The sequence below is a fragment of the Brachyhypopomus gauderio genome, chromosome 8 (assembly GCF_052324685.1).
Source record: "Brachyhypopomus gauderio isolate BG-103 chromosome 8, BGAUD_0.2, whole genome shotgun sequence".
NCBI lineage: Eukaryota > Metazoa > Chordata > Actinopteri > Gymnotiformes > Hypopomidae > Brachyhypopomus > Brachyhypopomus gauderio.
In genome coordinates, this window is record NC_135218.1 from 12,534,654 (window position 1) to 12,549,852 (window position 15,199).

A 15,199-nucleotide genomic window follows, 5' to 3' on the forward strand; every position below is an offset into this window, starting at 1 on the left:
CCATATTTCCTCGGCCTCGTGCGTCGTTAGGTCACTTGTGGTTCGGCTGCGTAGCCATCGCGTCCTCATCTGTAGTTCAAGCCGTTGTACCTCGTTTTAAGATTTACAGTAATCGCAAAGAAATCAGTGAAAACCATGAACGGTGCTGGAAAGAAAAATGAAGGTAGACCTGGCGTTGTGGGATGGATTGGCACCGCTTATCGATTCGCGACGGATAGAAATGATTTCAGAAGGTCAGTTGACGTTAGCTATTTAGCACAGCACGCCTCTAAAGCATCTAGTTAACCAACACTCCGGGCCCATACAGCTCCTGTATGCGGATTTAAATGTTATTTTCAAATGCCAAAGTAAACGTTAAAAACTTGATACATTTGTAATGTAATGATAACCTTATCACCGGGATCTTGTAAGTATTAGTATTGTCAGTCTTTGGATAAACGGTTTTTTTAAGTCTCTTTCCTCTTCTTATAGGAATCTTCTGGTGAATCTAGGTCTGTTTGCAGCAGGAGTTTGGGTAGCAAGGAATCTTTCAGACTTTGACCTGATGTCTCCTCAGCCAGTCACGTAGTTCCAACCAAATTATAGTGTCTTACAGGTAACAAGAGAAAAAAAAACAATAACTGCCTATGCCCAAAGTGTCTTAGTAGTAAGGCGGTTAATGAATCATTAGTGTATTCCATTTTATTATTGTAAAAAGCCATGGATTGTATGGCTGAAGCAGCCCTAAAAATCAGTGGTCATTGGCATCCACTAAAGTGTGTAAAGACAAAAAAAATCATTATTGCAAAAGAGAATACTTTTAGATGAAACTTTTTTGCTTGGTCTTCCAAATACAGTTTTTCACTCTACATGTTTATATATTCTTAACAGGAGGAGGAGCAGATATTTCTTATGAAAAAGAATGACTTCACAACATTGGGAATGAAGGGAACAGACCAGTGAACATGCATTTGGACCAACAACTAATGGAGGATTCTAAATGCTGTTGTAGATTTTTTTTTTATTACAGTGAAACAACTTTTTAAAATGTCTTTATTTCAATTTAAACAATGCCTTTAAAGGTTACACAATATGAAAACATTCTCTCTGGAGCAAGACTATTTGAACATGATTAGTCACACACCTGGAAGAAGAGAATACACAGATGTATATAAAACTCAATAAAATACTGATGTACTTCCATTTTGATCTCTAAAGCAGTTCATGGATGCATTACCTGTGCCCTTCTGTGAAGATAAAAGCTGGACCCAGGTCTCTTTCTCCAACCTGAAGGACAAACGGTTTGAGACGAATCAATAAAGTTAGGCTTGGACTTCAGCGTTTTCTCTGTCCAAATTCCATTGAAAGCACATGTTGCAGCAAAGACATTTACTGTACGAATTCCAAGCATAGAGTCAGGATTCAGAAAAATAGTTACCGCGTCTGTGCAGCAAGTAGAAAAGCAGTGGCAGCTCGTGAGTGGTTGTGGGCAAGATGAAGGAAGAAGACATCTGGAGGCAGACCCAACATCCTGGTCTTTAACTCCTCTACACGAACATGAGCTGGAAACACTGCATGGTCTTGAACACTGAACCTATGTCCACTGGTAGAATGTACAGAAGATGCATACAAAGTTTGAAGTTCAGCTAAGGTACCATGCTCAGAATTTCAAGACTTAAAGCATAGGATATCTAGCACCAAAAGCTATTTGAATACATATCTATAATACTCATGCCTCTTGACGGAGAAGAGCAAGAGGTCATTGAAGAGATGCAGGTAGATGTCCGTGCGTGAGACAGTGGAATTACTCTTGATGGTCAACTTTTTCAAGGGTCCCGCTCGAATCAGATGTCGCCCGCTTGCGATTAAAGGTATTGACTGATTGTAAACAGTGAGAAGAGAAAATGTTAACCAATGTAAAAAGTTTTAAAAAATAATAATTGGGAAAAAAAATTTCATACCTTGACATTGCCGAAGTCCAATAGCTTCTCCAAACAAACCAATTCTTCTGTACGTTTCATTTGTTGGACGTTGCAGTCACACTTAACTACTATCTGTTATACAGAACAAATAATGTATTTGCCACATGCACTTATAACTGATAGATTTCAGTGTTAATGTGATGTGATCCAAACTACAAAGGAACTTAACACCTGGGCCATATCTGCATTGCTATTTCTCAGTGCTCTAACTTTTTAGTCTTTCCCATTGAAGGCTAATTAAGAATGGGCACTGGTGAGAGTAATTAACAAATTGCAGGATTGTGAAGTATGGAGGGATGCATGTGGAAATAAAAAATTACATGTTACAGTAGGACTTTACCTCTCGCACTGCTTCAATAGCTTCCTGTAGGTCAGAGGCATCAGTGGGGTCATCAGTTCTCTTAAGGATGTTCTGAAACAATTATGTCAATGTAAGCAAATTATGGATATTTCAACAAGCATCCCCATGCTGTTATGAGCATACTGAGAGTAGGTGGTTTTAAGTATGTCCAGTTATTGCATTTGGAAAGTTTACCTCCAGAATAAGTCTTAATCTTGTAATCCTTTGGAAGGGAAGCACCAAGAAAGACTTGAGTGTTTGTCTCTGGCAAAGTGGATCTTTCTCCAACTTTTTCAGGGTCATTGCAAATTTCTTATTTTCCTGTCTAAAGAGAAATTACAATTTTGCTTAAATGATTATTGACCAGTTCTGATGAAATGGAATTCATGAAAATAGAGAATGAACAGAACTAACAAAAGTTTTGCAACAAGGGCCTCCTGGTACATCATGTTGGTGACATACGGCACATAGACTTGACGAAATGCTGATCTGTGTTTCAACACAACATCACCGACCTTGGACATCACCACATTTTGACCAAATCGAGTCTCCAGGTCTAGAAGGAATCTAAACAGGGCAAAAGAGCTTGTTTCAGAGCTAGATTTTTGAAGACCAGTACAGCAGTTGCTAATGTGATGTACATACGGTCCTTACCCCTCACTTACGCGGCAGACCTCTTTAAGGTTGGAAAACAGAACGTGATTCTGGACTGGAGATACTGTACGCTTCAGCTCTGAAGAGCACTGAAATAGACCAACTGCTACAAGCAAACTCTTCTGATATGAGGCTTCTGATACAATCAGTTCAAACATGGCCTATGCAAAAAAAAAAAGTACAACAAAATTTTAAAGCATTCCTTTGATACGAGGTTTGATAGAAGTATCTGCCAACAGACTATTGAAAGCTCCACCTCCTGCAGCCGAATGTCTTTGGCCGTAAGCATGTCCGCCAAGTTCTGCCGCTTAACTTCTGGCATCTCCTGCCACAGGGCATATGGTCTCACATGCATCCCTGTAGGGCTTGGCACAGGAGCTGGGCTGAGTGGAGAGGGAGAGGACATACCAGCAAGCGGCTGTGACGGCACAGGCTCTGCCAGAATTTTTGGTTTCACCTTTTGCAGGTCTGTTTTCAGACATTTCAGCCAGTACTCCTGATACAGAGGCACTGCTACAGAGGGAAAGGGAGAGCAGGTCTGGCTTTGTAATTCACAGAATAATGGAAAATATTTATTACAAAAAAAAAAAAAAAAAACTATATGCACTTGAACTTACAACTATTAATATATTTTGATTTAAGCTCCACTTCAAATGCGTCTTCTTGGAGCATTTCTTGTTGTGTATGATCTGTGTGTCTTTAAACAAAAAGAAAGGGTCGTCAAGCAGTTTCAGAAACATTAGAGTAAAATGAACAGTCAAAGCTGTGGTTTTGCCCATTTTATTGACTAAAGATGAATTTGCATTTGGCCTTTGTACCTAGGCTGCTTGGAAGTGCAACCTAAACTATCCTCAAATGGGTTCAGAATCAGAAAAACTTTATTGAGCCCAGGGAAAATTGAAGTCATCATCCTACCGTTTGTCCTTATCTTGTCCATAGCCTTCGGAAGGAGAATCTAGAGGTTTTTGATTCTCTTCAGTAAAGACTGATGAAGTCTGTAAGAAAAGACCTTGAAGACTCCAGGACTCTGCGTTTGCAATCGCCCTAAGAGCATCAGCAATCCCACCAAACGTCCTAAAAACGAGATAAGCCGACGACTCAGTTCAAAGTTCACGGCAAACACGAGATTTAACTTGATCATTCGTAGTAAAGATCTTGTCACATTGTATACGATACGTTATACTTGAACGCACTATTTAAACAACCTACCCAAAAATCCCTTCTGACGTCTCCGTGTTTTCGAGTTGGCATTCATCCATTGTGGTAAGTGCAGAGTTACAAACGGGATCGCTGTAGGTTTCGTATGCCTAAGAGAAATACCGGAAACTCATTATCTTCAAGTATATTGCGAATACTGCCACGTTAAATTTTATGTTAAAATGTCTTATAAGGCTTAACTGGTTACTTTCACAAAAGTTTGTAAACTTTGTCAGCAATCACATTGCGCCGCATGCTGTTCTGTATCAAGCATGTGTTGTGTTAGACGTACAACTTAACACCATAGATCTAACGCGTTATATTGGAGGTTCGCTTATTTTCTGAAATCCAAGACTTACCATTTGGATTTTGTATGCTGTTTTAAAAGCCAAATAGGACCACTGACCTAGCCAGTGCTCGATGCCGGGTTCTGGATTGTAGTGGGTCGTTCTCAGGCGTGGTTAATTGATTAACTAAAAGAATTTAAATACGTCATCTGGAGGGTTTAAATTCAATTGATTATTGGTTTGCACTTAAAACCTTGTATGTGCGTGTATAGATGGCTTAGTTATTCAGTTGCACAATGAAACGCTTTCATGTCGAATTATAAAGAACCACCTTTTACTTTATTTGTTTTTTTTAACTGTATACAAGATTAAAGTAAATAATTAAAAGTTTAAACACAGCTGATACATGAACCAGAGACTACAATGTAAAAAAAATTCAAAGGGCTGACATGACAACACAGCTAGACAGGGCTTGCCAGAACATTCAATCAGCATTCAAATATTCAAATTCAAATTAAGAGCATCATTGCAAATAAACAAAACCCTTTTAATGAAAGATGTTCTGAAGGCAGATAAAACCAAAAACGATACAAATTTCCAAACGTTTTTTTTTGCCCTTTAATAATACTTCAACACATTTGTCTCTCAAAACTGTTCCATGAAAAAAATTGAAAACTATCAGAAATCTCTGAAAATTAAAGATAAAGCAGCCAAATAACTTCATGACTTACTAATCTTATTCATCTTCCTCTAACAATTTTTAATTTCCATTATTACAGAAAAATGTTTCGAGACATAGAAAACACTGCTATGAATGTTTTTATAACATTCACATAGAAACATAAGGAGTATATGGTTTGACAAATTTATTGTTAAATAATTTATGAAGGCAACCAATTTAAACATCAACAAAAAATGACAATGTTCAAGTTATGCAGCAATTGGCAAAAATAAAATGACCATAACGTGCATACCAGAAAGTAATATCGTCAAAAGGTACAGTGTTAATTATTGCAAATTCAGCAAAGGGGATGTTTATGGTTGCAGATGCACTGCTAAATTTTCAGGATGATTTCCCAGATATTAGCCTAGGTGTGTAACCTACAATACCTATAGTGACTTAGCATATTCTTTTTAGAATGGTCTCGGGCTTAACTTAAATCAGGGAAACTGGCACTCATAACTTAACATGATACAACACAAAAGTATCCATCTTGGATACATCAGGCACATATGGCCAGCTATGAAAAGTAAAATAATGAGGGGGGGTGGGGGGGTGGATGTACCTTAATTTGAGCAAATGCCATGATATGGTCTAAATATTTTTGCTTAAACATACTCAGGATCCACCAAATATGTATATGAGCTGTGTTCATTAAAGACTGAACGAAATGTGGCCTCTGTTTATTTGTGTTAATTAAGGAGTAATGGTACAGGAAGAGAAATAAAAGATACTACACAAAAATATCAATCATCCACAACCGACTTTCAAAACCATTTTCATTAGTGCTCTTCACACACTGAAAAGAAAAAATGATCGTTTCATCTTAAAACTACCAGTCAGCAATCCACATTTGCTCTCACCTGTGTGGGTAAAGCAATCTTCATGTGCTAAGTAAAATTAGCAATAAATGTATGTCCAAAAGGGCAGGTAATAAATACCCATCAAAAAAGATTATTGAAACCCACTTAAACCAATCAGTTAAAACCAACAACCCTTAAAAACCTCACCGAGAGCATGCAGGATTTAAAGGTAAAAGAAAAAAATTAGGATGTCAGTGTTCTTATTGGAAGGCAAGGGAATATAGCGTAGATGCTGTCTTCAAAAATCTGACACATTTTGGATTTAAAGAAAAATTAATAGATTAAATATAAATTCAGCAACATTACTAAGAAAAAAGGGAAATTGCATTAAAAAGAAAGGCTCAGTAACCAATTCATGCTGCCATTACATGTTTGTAATAGGTTTAAGTGGGCACAGTGATCTTCCTGGCCAGCAGCACCAGTAGGGCAAGTTCCACACTGCCTTCGGCCCGATCGAGTGCCTCAGCTGCCTCGTGAGACGAGAACCCGGCCGCTTGTATCCTCTGGATGTGCTCTGCAGGATACTGTCCCGTTGAGGTCAGTGTGGAGGAAGGCTGGATGGAGTCTGCAAGGAGAGGAACCGACCTGGTGGATTGTGTTGATGGGTGAGAAGAAGCAACAGGCACAAGGCTGGAACTGTCCACCGAGGAGTCAACTGCTACAGACAGGGGGCGCTGCTGAGACCCTTCAGCCAACCTGGGGGGGTCAACGTCTGAGGTCCTCCCATCTGCATGTCCTCGTCCCTGCTGACTTTCAGAAGCCTCCCTGAACTCAAAACAACCCTGTAATGGAGATGCTTCCCCTGGTTCAGCCACACTGCCTCCCTCATTCCCTCCCACCCGATTTCCTTCAGGGATATGCGAAGACTGCGTCATGCCTTGTTCAACATTGATATTCGCCACTCCATTAGTCTGATTCTCTTCCTGCCCTTGAGGGCTTATTGTGGGTATCTCTATAGTACCATCCTCTGCTAGAGCAGCATGTTCAGATTTGGCAAAATTTGTTTCATTGGTAGTGGCAGTGTGAGAAGATGATACATCAACAGTCGGGTTGAGACTGGCACAATCCTCCATGATGGGTTCCGGACCCTCTCCCTCAGTGTCCCGTCCTGTCGTAGTAGTACGAGAGGCAGGCGGAGGGCTCCTTTCACAGGCCTGAGCATGAGCACTGGACATCAGAAGCTCGTGAAGCTCTTTCAGGGCCTGAGCCAGAGAGGGAATGTTGTCCCCTTCTGGCTCTTCCCTCTCTGGTGGTGTGGCTTGTTTCGAGGAAGGCCTCGCGTCCATATTCTCCTCAAAATCAGAGTGCGTGAGATGCTGCTCAAGAGGCATGGCTGACACTGCAAGGTCGTGGTGAAAGGTCGGTTCTGAAGCGGGATTAAGCTGATCGACTTGATTGTTAGCAGCACTATTTACAATAGTGTCCACACTGTCTTGTTCTTTTTCCTGGAGCTGATCAGGCAAGTCAGAATCTATCCTAGTTGCATCAGTAGATTCGGTCATGTCTACTTCTTCTAGAAAAGCTCCCTTTGGGGGCCTTGCGTTTACATCGGTAAAGGGAGACTCTGTTTCTCGTCTCTCTTCTAAGGCAATGTCTTCCCATACATTTGCATCAAAATGATTCGCAGGCTCCTCACAAGTTACCAGGTTAGTCACTTCGTTGTCCTTTGACACAGTACTAGAGAGTGGTTCCTGAGCAGGGAGAATGGGTGGAACAGGAGCTTCTGTTGCCTGGTTGGCAAGTGATGTGGAATCAGCCTCAGACTGGGACTGAGGTGTGAAGGCATCGGCCAGTCCAAGGGTAGGATACCGAGAGGACTCTGGTTGAAGTGGGGGTGTTGCAGGTACTTCCACAGCATGAGGCAGATGATGTTCGGTCTCGCCCTGGACGTCAGATGGATGTGATTTGGTTTCTCCCTGACACTGAGGTGGACTGAACGATGCCTCTGGTGGCAGGGCATGGTGCATGGAGCCCGGGGCTGACTTGGAGCGGTCCAGTGTGAAACTCCGATTATGACTAATGGTAGATGAGGAAGTGGTTGCGTTAAAAGGTTTACAAAGGGAGAGTGGTGGGGACTGTGGTGAGGTAGTTTTTCCATCTGCAATGTCTATAAAGGAAAGTTAAACAATGAGTGTCTGTACCTGCTGCTACATGCACTTAATACAATTATGTCATGTAAAACCATGCAATACAATCACATGCACTGCAAATTAAGCATTATGTCAATCAGGCGAAAGCTAAATAGAAATGTATTCTTGAGGCTTCAGCAATAATACTGCACCACATGTTCATGCTTTGCTGCTGAAATTCACATATGTGGGACATTTCAGACAGATTTAGAGTTCATCTGGTCATTTACGTTGTGGGTAAGGGGGAAGCGTGTGACAAAAAGGGCAAAAGGTTCAGTGACACTCCAGAATATTACAGTGGGGAACACTAGTTATACACTAGAATACACAATTAACACTAGAATATACAGTGGGGAACACTGGAATTAAACAAATGTAACCTCACATTTTGTTGGATTAAGTCTTTCTTCAAGACAACAGATAGTGTATTTTTGGGTTTAAAACCCTTTTCTTGGTAATTTAATTAGTAATGTGTTCAAACTTAAAGAATGTCAAGGTTGGTATTCTTATTTTTGCTAAAAAATTTATAAAAAACTGAAAACTCAAAAGTTCTAGCTCTATATATCATGGTATTAAGAGATCTCTTGAGATCATGCATCACATTTGAGGATATGTTTTAGCAGAAATGTATTGAAGTAATTCCATAATGCATACTGATAACAAATGTCTCAAATTATGAATACTATTATCTCCTGTTGGTCTCCATTCATAACATTTTAATGGACAGATCAGATTTCCATAAATACATCCCGGGGTATTTAGAATGTTGAGGAGGAAAAAAACCCATCCCCTCAGGTTCAGACTGAACAGGACTTCATGCCTTGCTCACTCTCTATTTTGGAAGATTAGCTTACTACAAGACCTTGACATGCTGAAAAGACACCAGGTCTGCATTTGAAGGATAGGCGCCCAGAAATATCCCAAAAACATCACATTTTGCACTTTGCCTCCAACACGCTGTCTTAACTGATTTGGATATCAGCAAAAAAAACAACTCGCTTTGTGAACACTTCAGTGTTGTTGTTTTTTTTGTTTTTTACACTATTGATCCTTTAAACAGTGTTCTTGGGATGTTTATAAAAACTGTCTGAAACATCTGAATGATGGAACAGAACCTTTCCAATGCCCACGTGTGACTGCTGTACCTGATAGGCAGGGCCCTCTCCAGCTGTCTGTCCATATTCATCAGTGCTGTCCTGCACATGGTTAGAGTACACACACCACACAAGGCATGCAACAGGATGCACAAATTAAGGAAACACTCGCATTCAGAGAGAAAGCAAAAGAGAGAGATAGACATGAAAGGAGCGAGAGAGAGAGAGATGGAGAGAGATTTCTCCATGAGACCTCACAAGGTGTACAGTATGAGCCCAAATTGGCCCTTGATCATCCATTTGATCACAGTACGACTTATAAGGAGGTAACATTTAATACAATCACTGTCAGGATTAAGCAATTAGTAATGCATGCCAACTTCAAAATGTCTCTTCATGTAAGTGATGCTGCTTCTGTTTCTGGCCACCCTAATTAACTGTTTCTTCAAAGTGAGATTTATGACATCATATAAAGATTGAATTTTGAATTTAGATTTATGTTTTAGTCATAGACCTAAAAAAACATTGTCATACTGTACTTCACTTGGTGAGCTGGTTATATTACAAAGGGCTGCACAGCAAAACAGCAAACAAACACAATCCAAACACAAGGTAAACAATATGCCTTGGTCTCTTGAGTACTACTGTTCTGATATAACTCCTCTTACAAGCTCTTCCAAATGCCTATTTTTTAAATAAAATGTCTCCTGATTCAATATAGGCTAGCTAAATTTAACCTTAACTGGCCCTGCAATGCAGTATCCTCCAGGCTTTTAATCATGGTCATAACTTCCCTTGCAGCTGAATAAACTCACAGTAAATAAACAGTGTAAAAAACTGCTGAAAGAAACATTTACACTAATGTGATTGTAAAGTAGAAACATGTACAGAGATTAAATCTTAATAATATTGACTTTCTACCCTAGGCACAGAGCAGCCTGTGTCTAAGCGTGCAGCTCACCGCTGTCCTGTATGGATCGGTGTAAAGCCTCTGCCAGCTCTTGGTCTGCGATCTCCTCGGGGCGGTTGTCCTCTCGTGCCTCTGGCCCATATGCCAACCTGGCACAGTCAGGTAACTCTGCCTCGGGCAAAAAGCGTGTTTCTGTCCCTGTCGTCCCAATCAGCAGCATGCTCTTCTTAAGGTCAATGGAGCACTTAAAAATGCACAAACAAATGTTTGGACTTAGGTCAAGCAACACCAACATCATTATATAACATACTTAATTGCATCAATTGCTAAGAGTAGACATGCACGGGGACAATTCAAAGAGATTATCATTTCAAAGAGCTTAAAGACATGATGCAAAGTGAGGATCTACTGGTCCATGCCATCCTTTCCTCCAAATGCATACCTGGTGTCTTTTCAACATGTCCAGTCCTAGCAGCATGTCCATAGGCTGATCTTCTAGAATAGAGAATGAACAAGGCAGGAAGTCCCCTTCAATCTGCACCTGAGCTGAAACACAGGCCACCAAAATCCATTACAAATCCAAAAATCACACACACACACACACACACACACACACACACACACACACACACACACACACACACACACACACACACACACACTCTCATTGTTTAATAAAGAAAAGGATTTAAACAATCGAGGTATCTTACAATATTCCCAATGACACTTGGGGTCATATTTTTTTGTGCAAATTTATATCGCATCTTTACTTTGGAGGTTACTATAAAAATGTACATTTCCAAACATGCAGATACTTTTAAAGCAGATAGCTTTAAAACATTTGCTGTTGTTCATGTACTTTCTTTACCAGCATTTTCACATTTCGTGGAACTACAGCACAACAAAAAAACCTCACTTTACTCTTAACTGATTTATAAGCCTTTGCAACATGCGAACACGTTTCATGTTTCAAAAGCACTTGCAGTATAGCTCTGAAGTCTCAAAGTTTATTGTCATCAATAAAATAAATATCAGTGGAAGAAAAATGTTATTTTGTACAGACACCAACAACTATTACATACAGAAACATTAATATGTCCACTGTCGGGAGAGCATGCTTCTAAAATCATCTTATAATAACAGGTCTTCTCTTAGACATACCTAAGTGCACCCTGCCGATGATCTTCTGCGTGCCCACACCTTTGGCGATCCCCGCCCAGCGCTGGTCTACCAAGCGCATGATGTTACAGCGTTCTGCGCAGGCTTGACTCATAATAGTCATCTGTGCTCCTAAAACCAGAGTGTTTTAGTTAAGACAGTAATGTCCTTATAATAACACAGCGGTTGGTGTTACTGTAAATGATTATGGTAGATACGCAAGAAATGGAACACAAAGCTTCATGTGCAGGTTTAGCCCTGGTCGGCACAGTCTACTGCCGGTGGAGAGCTGCTTCATGGTGCATGGTGTAAGACACCAGGCTGAGACACTGGGCACGAATAGTCTACCTGAGTCAACAAAGGCCTTCACAGGGTGTCCATTGACTTTGCAGTTAATGTACAGCATGACCACCTGGCCAAAGCTCTCAGGGGCCTCCTCCATAGCTATAGTCATATTTTCTTCAATATTATGCTGCCTGGGGAGAAAGGAAAAAAGAAAAAATGCAAGGCATAATTGACATCAACAATATCTCTTAATTCTCACAAAATATTTGTAAACCAAATACAAACTCTTGTTTCATTTCAGATCCTTTTAGAAAACTCTTAGTGCACCCAAGACCCAAGTACTACATCCTCCAGGTGAGGGGTCTACAATCCTTTGGCTGTGAGTCTGCCCGGAGACAAGCTCAGAATACAGACTGGGATATGAGATATGGGATATGAGATGTGTTTTTGTTTCGAACATTCACACTAATCACTTAGCTGAGCAGCAACAGACAACAGCATAACTGTACATACTCATACTGCCATCACACCGCCACATTTGCTGGCTGCGAAAGAAAGTGTACAGCCAAGAGTGTGAGGGCTTAATCAGAGGACAGAGACTGCAGAAAAAGCTTCTAAGTATTAAGGATTATACTGCAAGTTATCCTTATTAATGCAGTTGATATTGGACTCCCACCCCCAACCATCTTCATGGTACATCTTTCCCATATCAATAAGTTTAGCGCTGAATAAATTAGGTTGGACTGAATGCAACCGGCAAGGAGACCAGATTGCACACGCAAAAATGTACATGTGACTGTTCTCTCAAACCCAGTGTCGTACCTGATGTCCTCCTCAATCTTAGCCTGAGCCTCCAGATCAAACGGGTCAGCCGTGAGAAGTTTGATTCTCTCCTGCTCCCGTCGCGCCCGGTCCTGCTGCTGCTCCAACAGCACCTTCGTGAAGCGCTCTGAGAGAGGAGAACTGGTTGAATTACTCATGCACCGACAAAGGAGGTGGGAACTGACCACGATAATTAAAGCCACCGTACAACGCTGTCCACTCACCAAGGTCACCGCTCAAAAGGGCCTCAGCCAAGGGTGGATTGCGCTCCTTTAGTAGGGAAAGCTCATGCGGATTGGCGAGCAACATATCGCGTAACAAGGAGGGGTTGTCCAGTCCCTGAGGAGAGGAGGCCGGGGAGCTGACGGAGGGGGTTTGGGCAGCAGGGGGGTGCGGAGTGGGTCTGCTGGAGTGTTGGTTCGTGGAGGTGCCAGGAACTGCGATGGAGCTGAAATCGATGCGGGGTAGTCCTAGGCAATTTCAGAAAGAGAAACCAATTAAAAGACATCCAACAATTACAAGACCCCATTATAAATTGTGCCTGACCTAAAATCCTTTTACAAGACTTGCTTCTTCGGTATTTGTACACACTATTTGGCAGTACGCTTTGGGAGTATAAACCCCATCTATACTCCATATAAATGAAATACAGAAAAAAAATTTACCTGGGAAAGCGGTGGGCTGAGCAGCCTGCCGCCTGTCTGCTTGTCTCAACACTACCACATCTCCATCCTTTAGCCCATAATCCCCCAAGGTTCGGGTGAGGTCTCTCAGCGGTTGTTCTGCATAGGAGATCTAACAACAACCACCACTTAAGATGACTTTTAAAAGAATGGACCGACGATCGCAGCTTGGCACCTTATTTCCTCATCCAAGCTAGACACAACTAGTTCGGTCAGCAAGACAAATCGAAACGAAATAACAAGTCTCAACGAAGTGCCATTTGACTTAATGTATTGCATTTTAATGTGATACATGATATTATAAATATCATAACTATCAATTCTCAACCAATTTTCAAAATCCAGGTATCATTTAAAGGTATATTTCAGCTCTGTCTAGATATGGGATTCTTGTTAAGCCTTTTAAATTTTGTCATCATACCTACTTAATCATTGAATGTTTTCTTTCTGTTTGACAGCGAGCCTTTGATAGCTTGTCATGGACAAAGTTCAGGGACAGTTGGGTTCATAGAGTAACTCGTGTCTCATCTTTAGCATCTATGTTAACTAACGCTAGCTGTTTACACTCTGTATGTAAACAACAGTGCTACCGGCTACTAGCTTACCCCGCTAACCTAATGGGGATAACCAGGGAGCGAGCTAGCCACCGTGGAAAAGCTAGTTAGCTAGCTAACTAGTTAGCTTACCAGCTTACTCAACAAAAACGAAAGTGTCGAGTCTACATATCTAGGGTACTTCTTTAACGCTGCGTACTTAGCACGCTATTAATAGTATGAAACGCCGGTTACCTTATGTGTGTGGCTACGGTTAACTATTAGTACAAAACTCTGCTTGTTAGCGTGCTTGTTATCGTTTGTTGTAGTACTTTTTTTACATGATTTACCTGGATCTCCCCCGCGGGTATTCCTGATTCTAGTTCGCAAAGAGCCAAAAAATCCCTGAGTTCAAGCTCCGGGGAGACGTCCAGGGAGAAAGTTGTCTCCGATCGGTCCCTCGGTGCGCAGAACACGGTCAGCAACATCGCGCTCGGAGTCACTGGAGCCCAGTTACAGTGTACAGAAGCACAGCTGCCCGTTCACCTTACCAGCTAGCTTTCGCTTTTTAGCGGTTAGAAGAGAGCGTCTTATAGGCTCTGATTTGTTCAGTTATTTTGTAGTAAAGCACCTAGTGGTCATAGACCTTAAAATACCAATTTAATAAACATTAGAAACAGATCAGATAGAAACACTTCCTTTCGATGTAAATACCAGACACTGACTGTAACGGGGTTCCTTCAAGCAACTCGAATTCTGCAGGCAGGTCTACGGAGATTCCCTGATCCTCAGATAATTTTACACGACGTGGTCCTCTTACACATGATGTGTAGATCTGTGGAGCTGCGCAGCCGCAAGGTTCGGCCTTTAGGAATGTGAAGCTAGAAATAAGACAACCACGTCACTAAATGCCAGAATATAAGCCGTCAACTCACTTTGAAATTATTATTTTTTTTTGCCGCTTTCTTTACACAAAGCAAGTGAATAATTAGAAAAATTAATCCAAACCTTAACGTTTGTAACCATACCTTTAACAAAGATGCAACCATTACAAACACATTATCTCTTTTGCACCGAATGCAATTTTCCATCACGTTCATGCAAAACACTACACAGTTTCTTACATTAGGCACTCTGTTCAAGAACAAATGCTCTTACAGTCATTGGTAAAACACATACCTGGATCGGACCACACCCACATACAACTGAATATACTTACACAATAACTGGACACCAATGTGTTTTTGAGATCAGGTAAAGTCTGAAAACTTTGCAAACATGGAGGCTGCGAGGGTGAGAATAAGAGGAGGATGAATATGAGGACAAATACCAAAAAAGGGAACCAGGCAATATACTATGAATATGTTTCATGACATTAGGGCCATTTTGGTGGACTATGTCATGTTACAACCTGAAGTTGAGGGTGGTTTGGCATTGACTCCTACCCAACTTAAGTTGCTATGGTGGCATCTATTATAAATGCACTTAGTCTGGAACATATCTGGGATAATGCAAGTTTCCTCCAGGCTGCTCTGGGCCAGGACTGTTCTTTTACTCTACAT

The 15,199-nt window shown here is 41.1% G+C and overlaps 2 protein-coding genes across 10 annotated transcripts; one reads left to right on the plus strand and one right to left on the minus strand.

The window, feature by feature from the left end:
• Positions 1-8: 8 nt before the first annotated feature.
• On the plus strand, positions 9-1,317 carry tomm6 (translocase of outer mitochondrial membrane 6 homolog (yeast)). The gene is made up of 3 exons (XM_077014537.1): positions 9-233; positions 472-595; positions 871-1,317. Exons 1-2 carry the CDS (start codon positions 136-138, stop codon positions 566-568), a joined length of 195 nt encoding a protein of 64 aa, XP_076870652.1. The 5' UTR covers positions 9-135; the 3' UTR covers positions 569-595; positions 871-1,317.
• LOC143521557 (protein DDI1 homolog 2) lies at positions 981-14,409 on the minus strand. Of its 9 annotated transcripts, XM_077014525.1 has the most exons (15): positions 10,599-10,697; positions 10,208-10,400; positions 4,165-4,262; positions 3,871-4,029; positions 3,573-3,652; positions 3,212-3,468; positions 2,956-3,116; positions 2,716-2,868; positions 2,497-2,626; positions 2,302-2,373; positions 1,941-2,033; positions 1,715-1,857; positions 1,418-1,582; positions 1,217-1,266; positions 981-1,123 (listed from the first exon to the last, which is right to left on the minus strand). In XM_077014525.1, exons 2-15 carry the CDS (start codon positions 10,295-10,297, stop codon positions 1,116-1,118), a joined length of 1,659 nt encoding a protein of 552 aa, XP_076870640.1. In that variant the 5' UTR covers positions 10,298-10,400; positions 10,599-10,697; the 3' UTR covers positions 981-1,115. The 9 variants fall into 9 exon arrangements, 8 of the variants coding, with proteins under 8 accessions (XP_076870640.1, XP_076870638.1, XP_076870643.1 ...); XM_077014523.1 differs by having other exon boundaries at positions 981-1,266; XM_077014528.1 differs by lacking the exons at positions 10,208-10,400; positions 10,599-10,697 and adding an exon at positions 4,559-4,676 and having other exon boundaries at positions 981-1,266.
• Between the last annotated feature and the right edge of the window lie 790 nt (positions 14,410-15,199).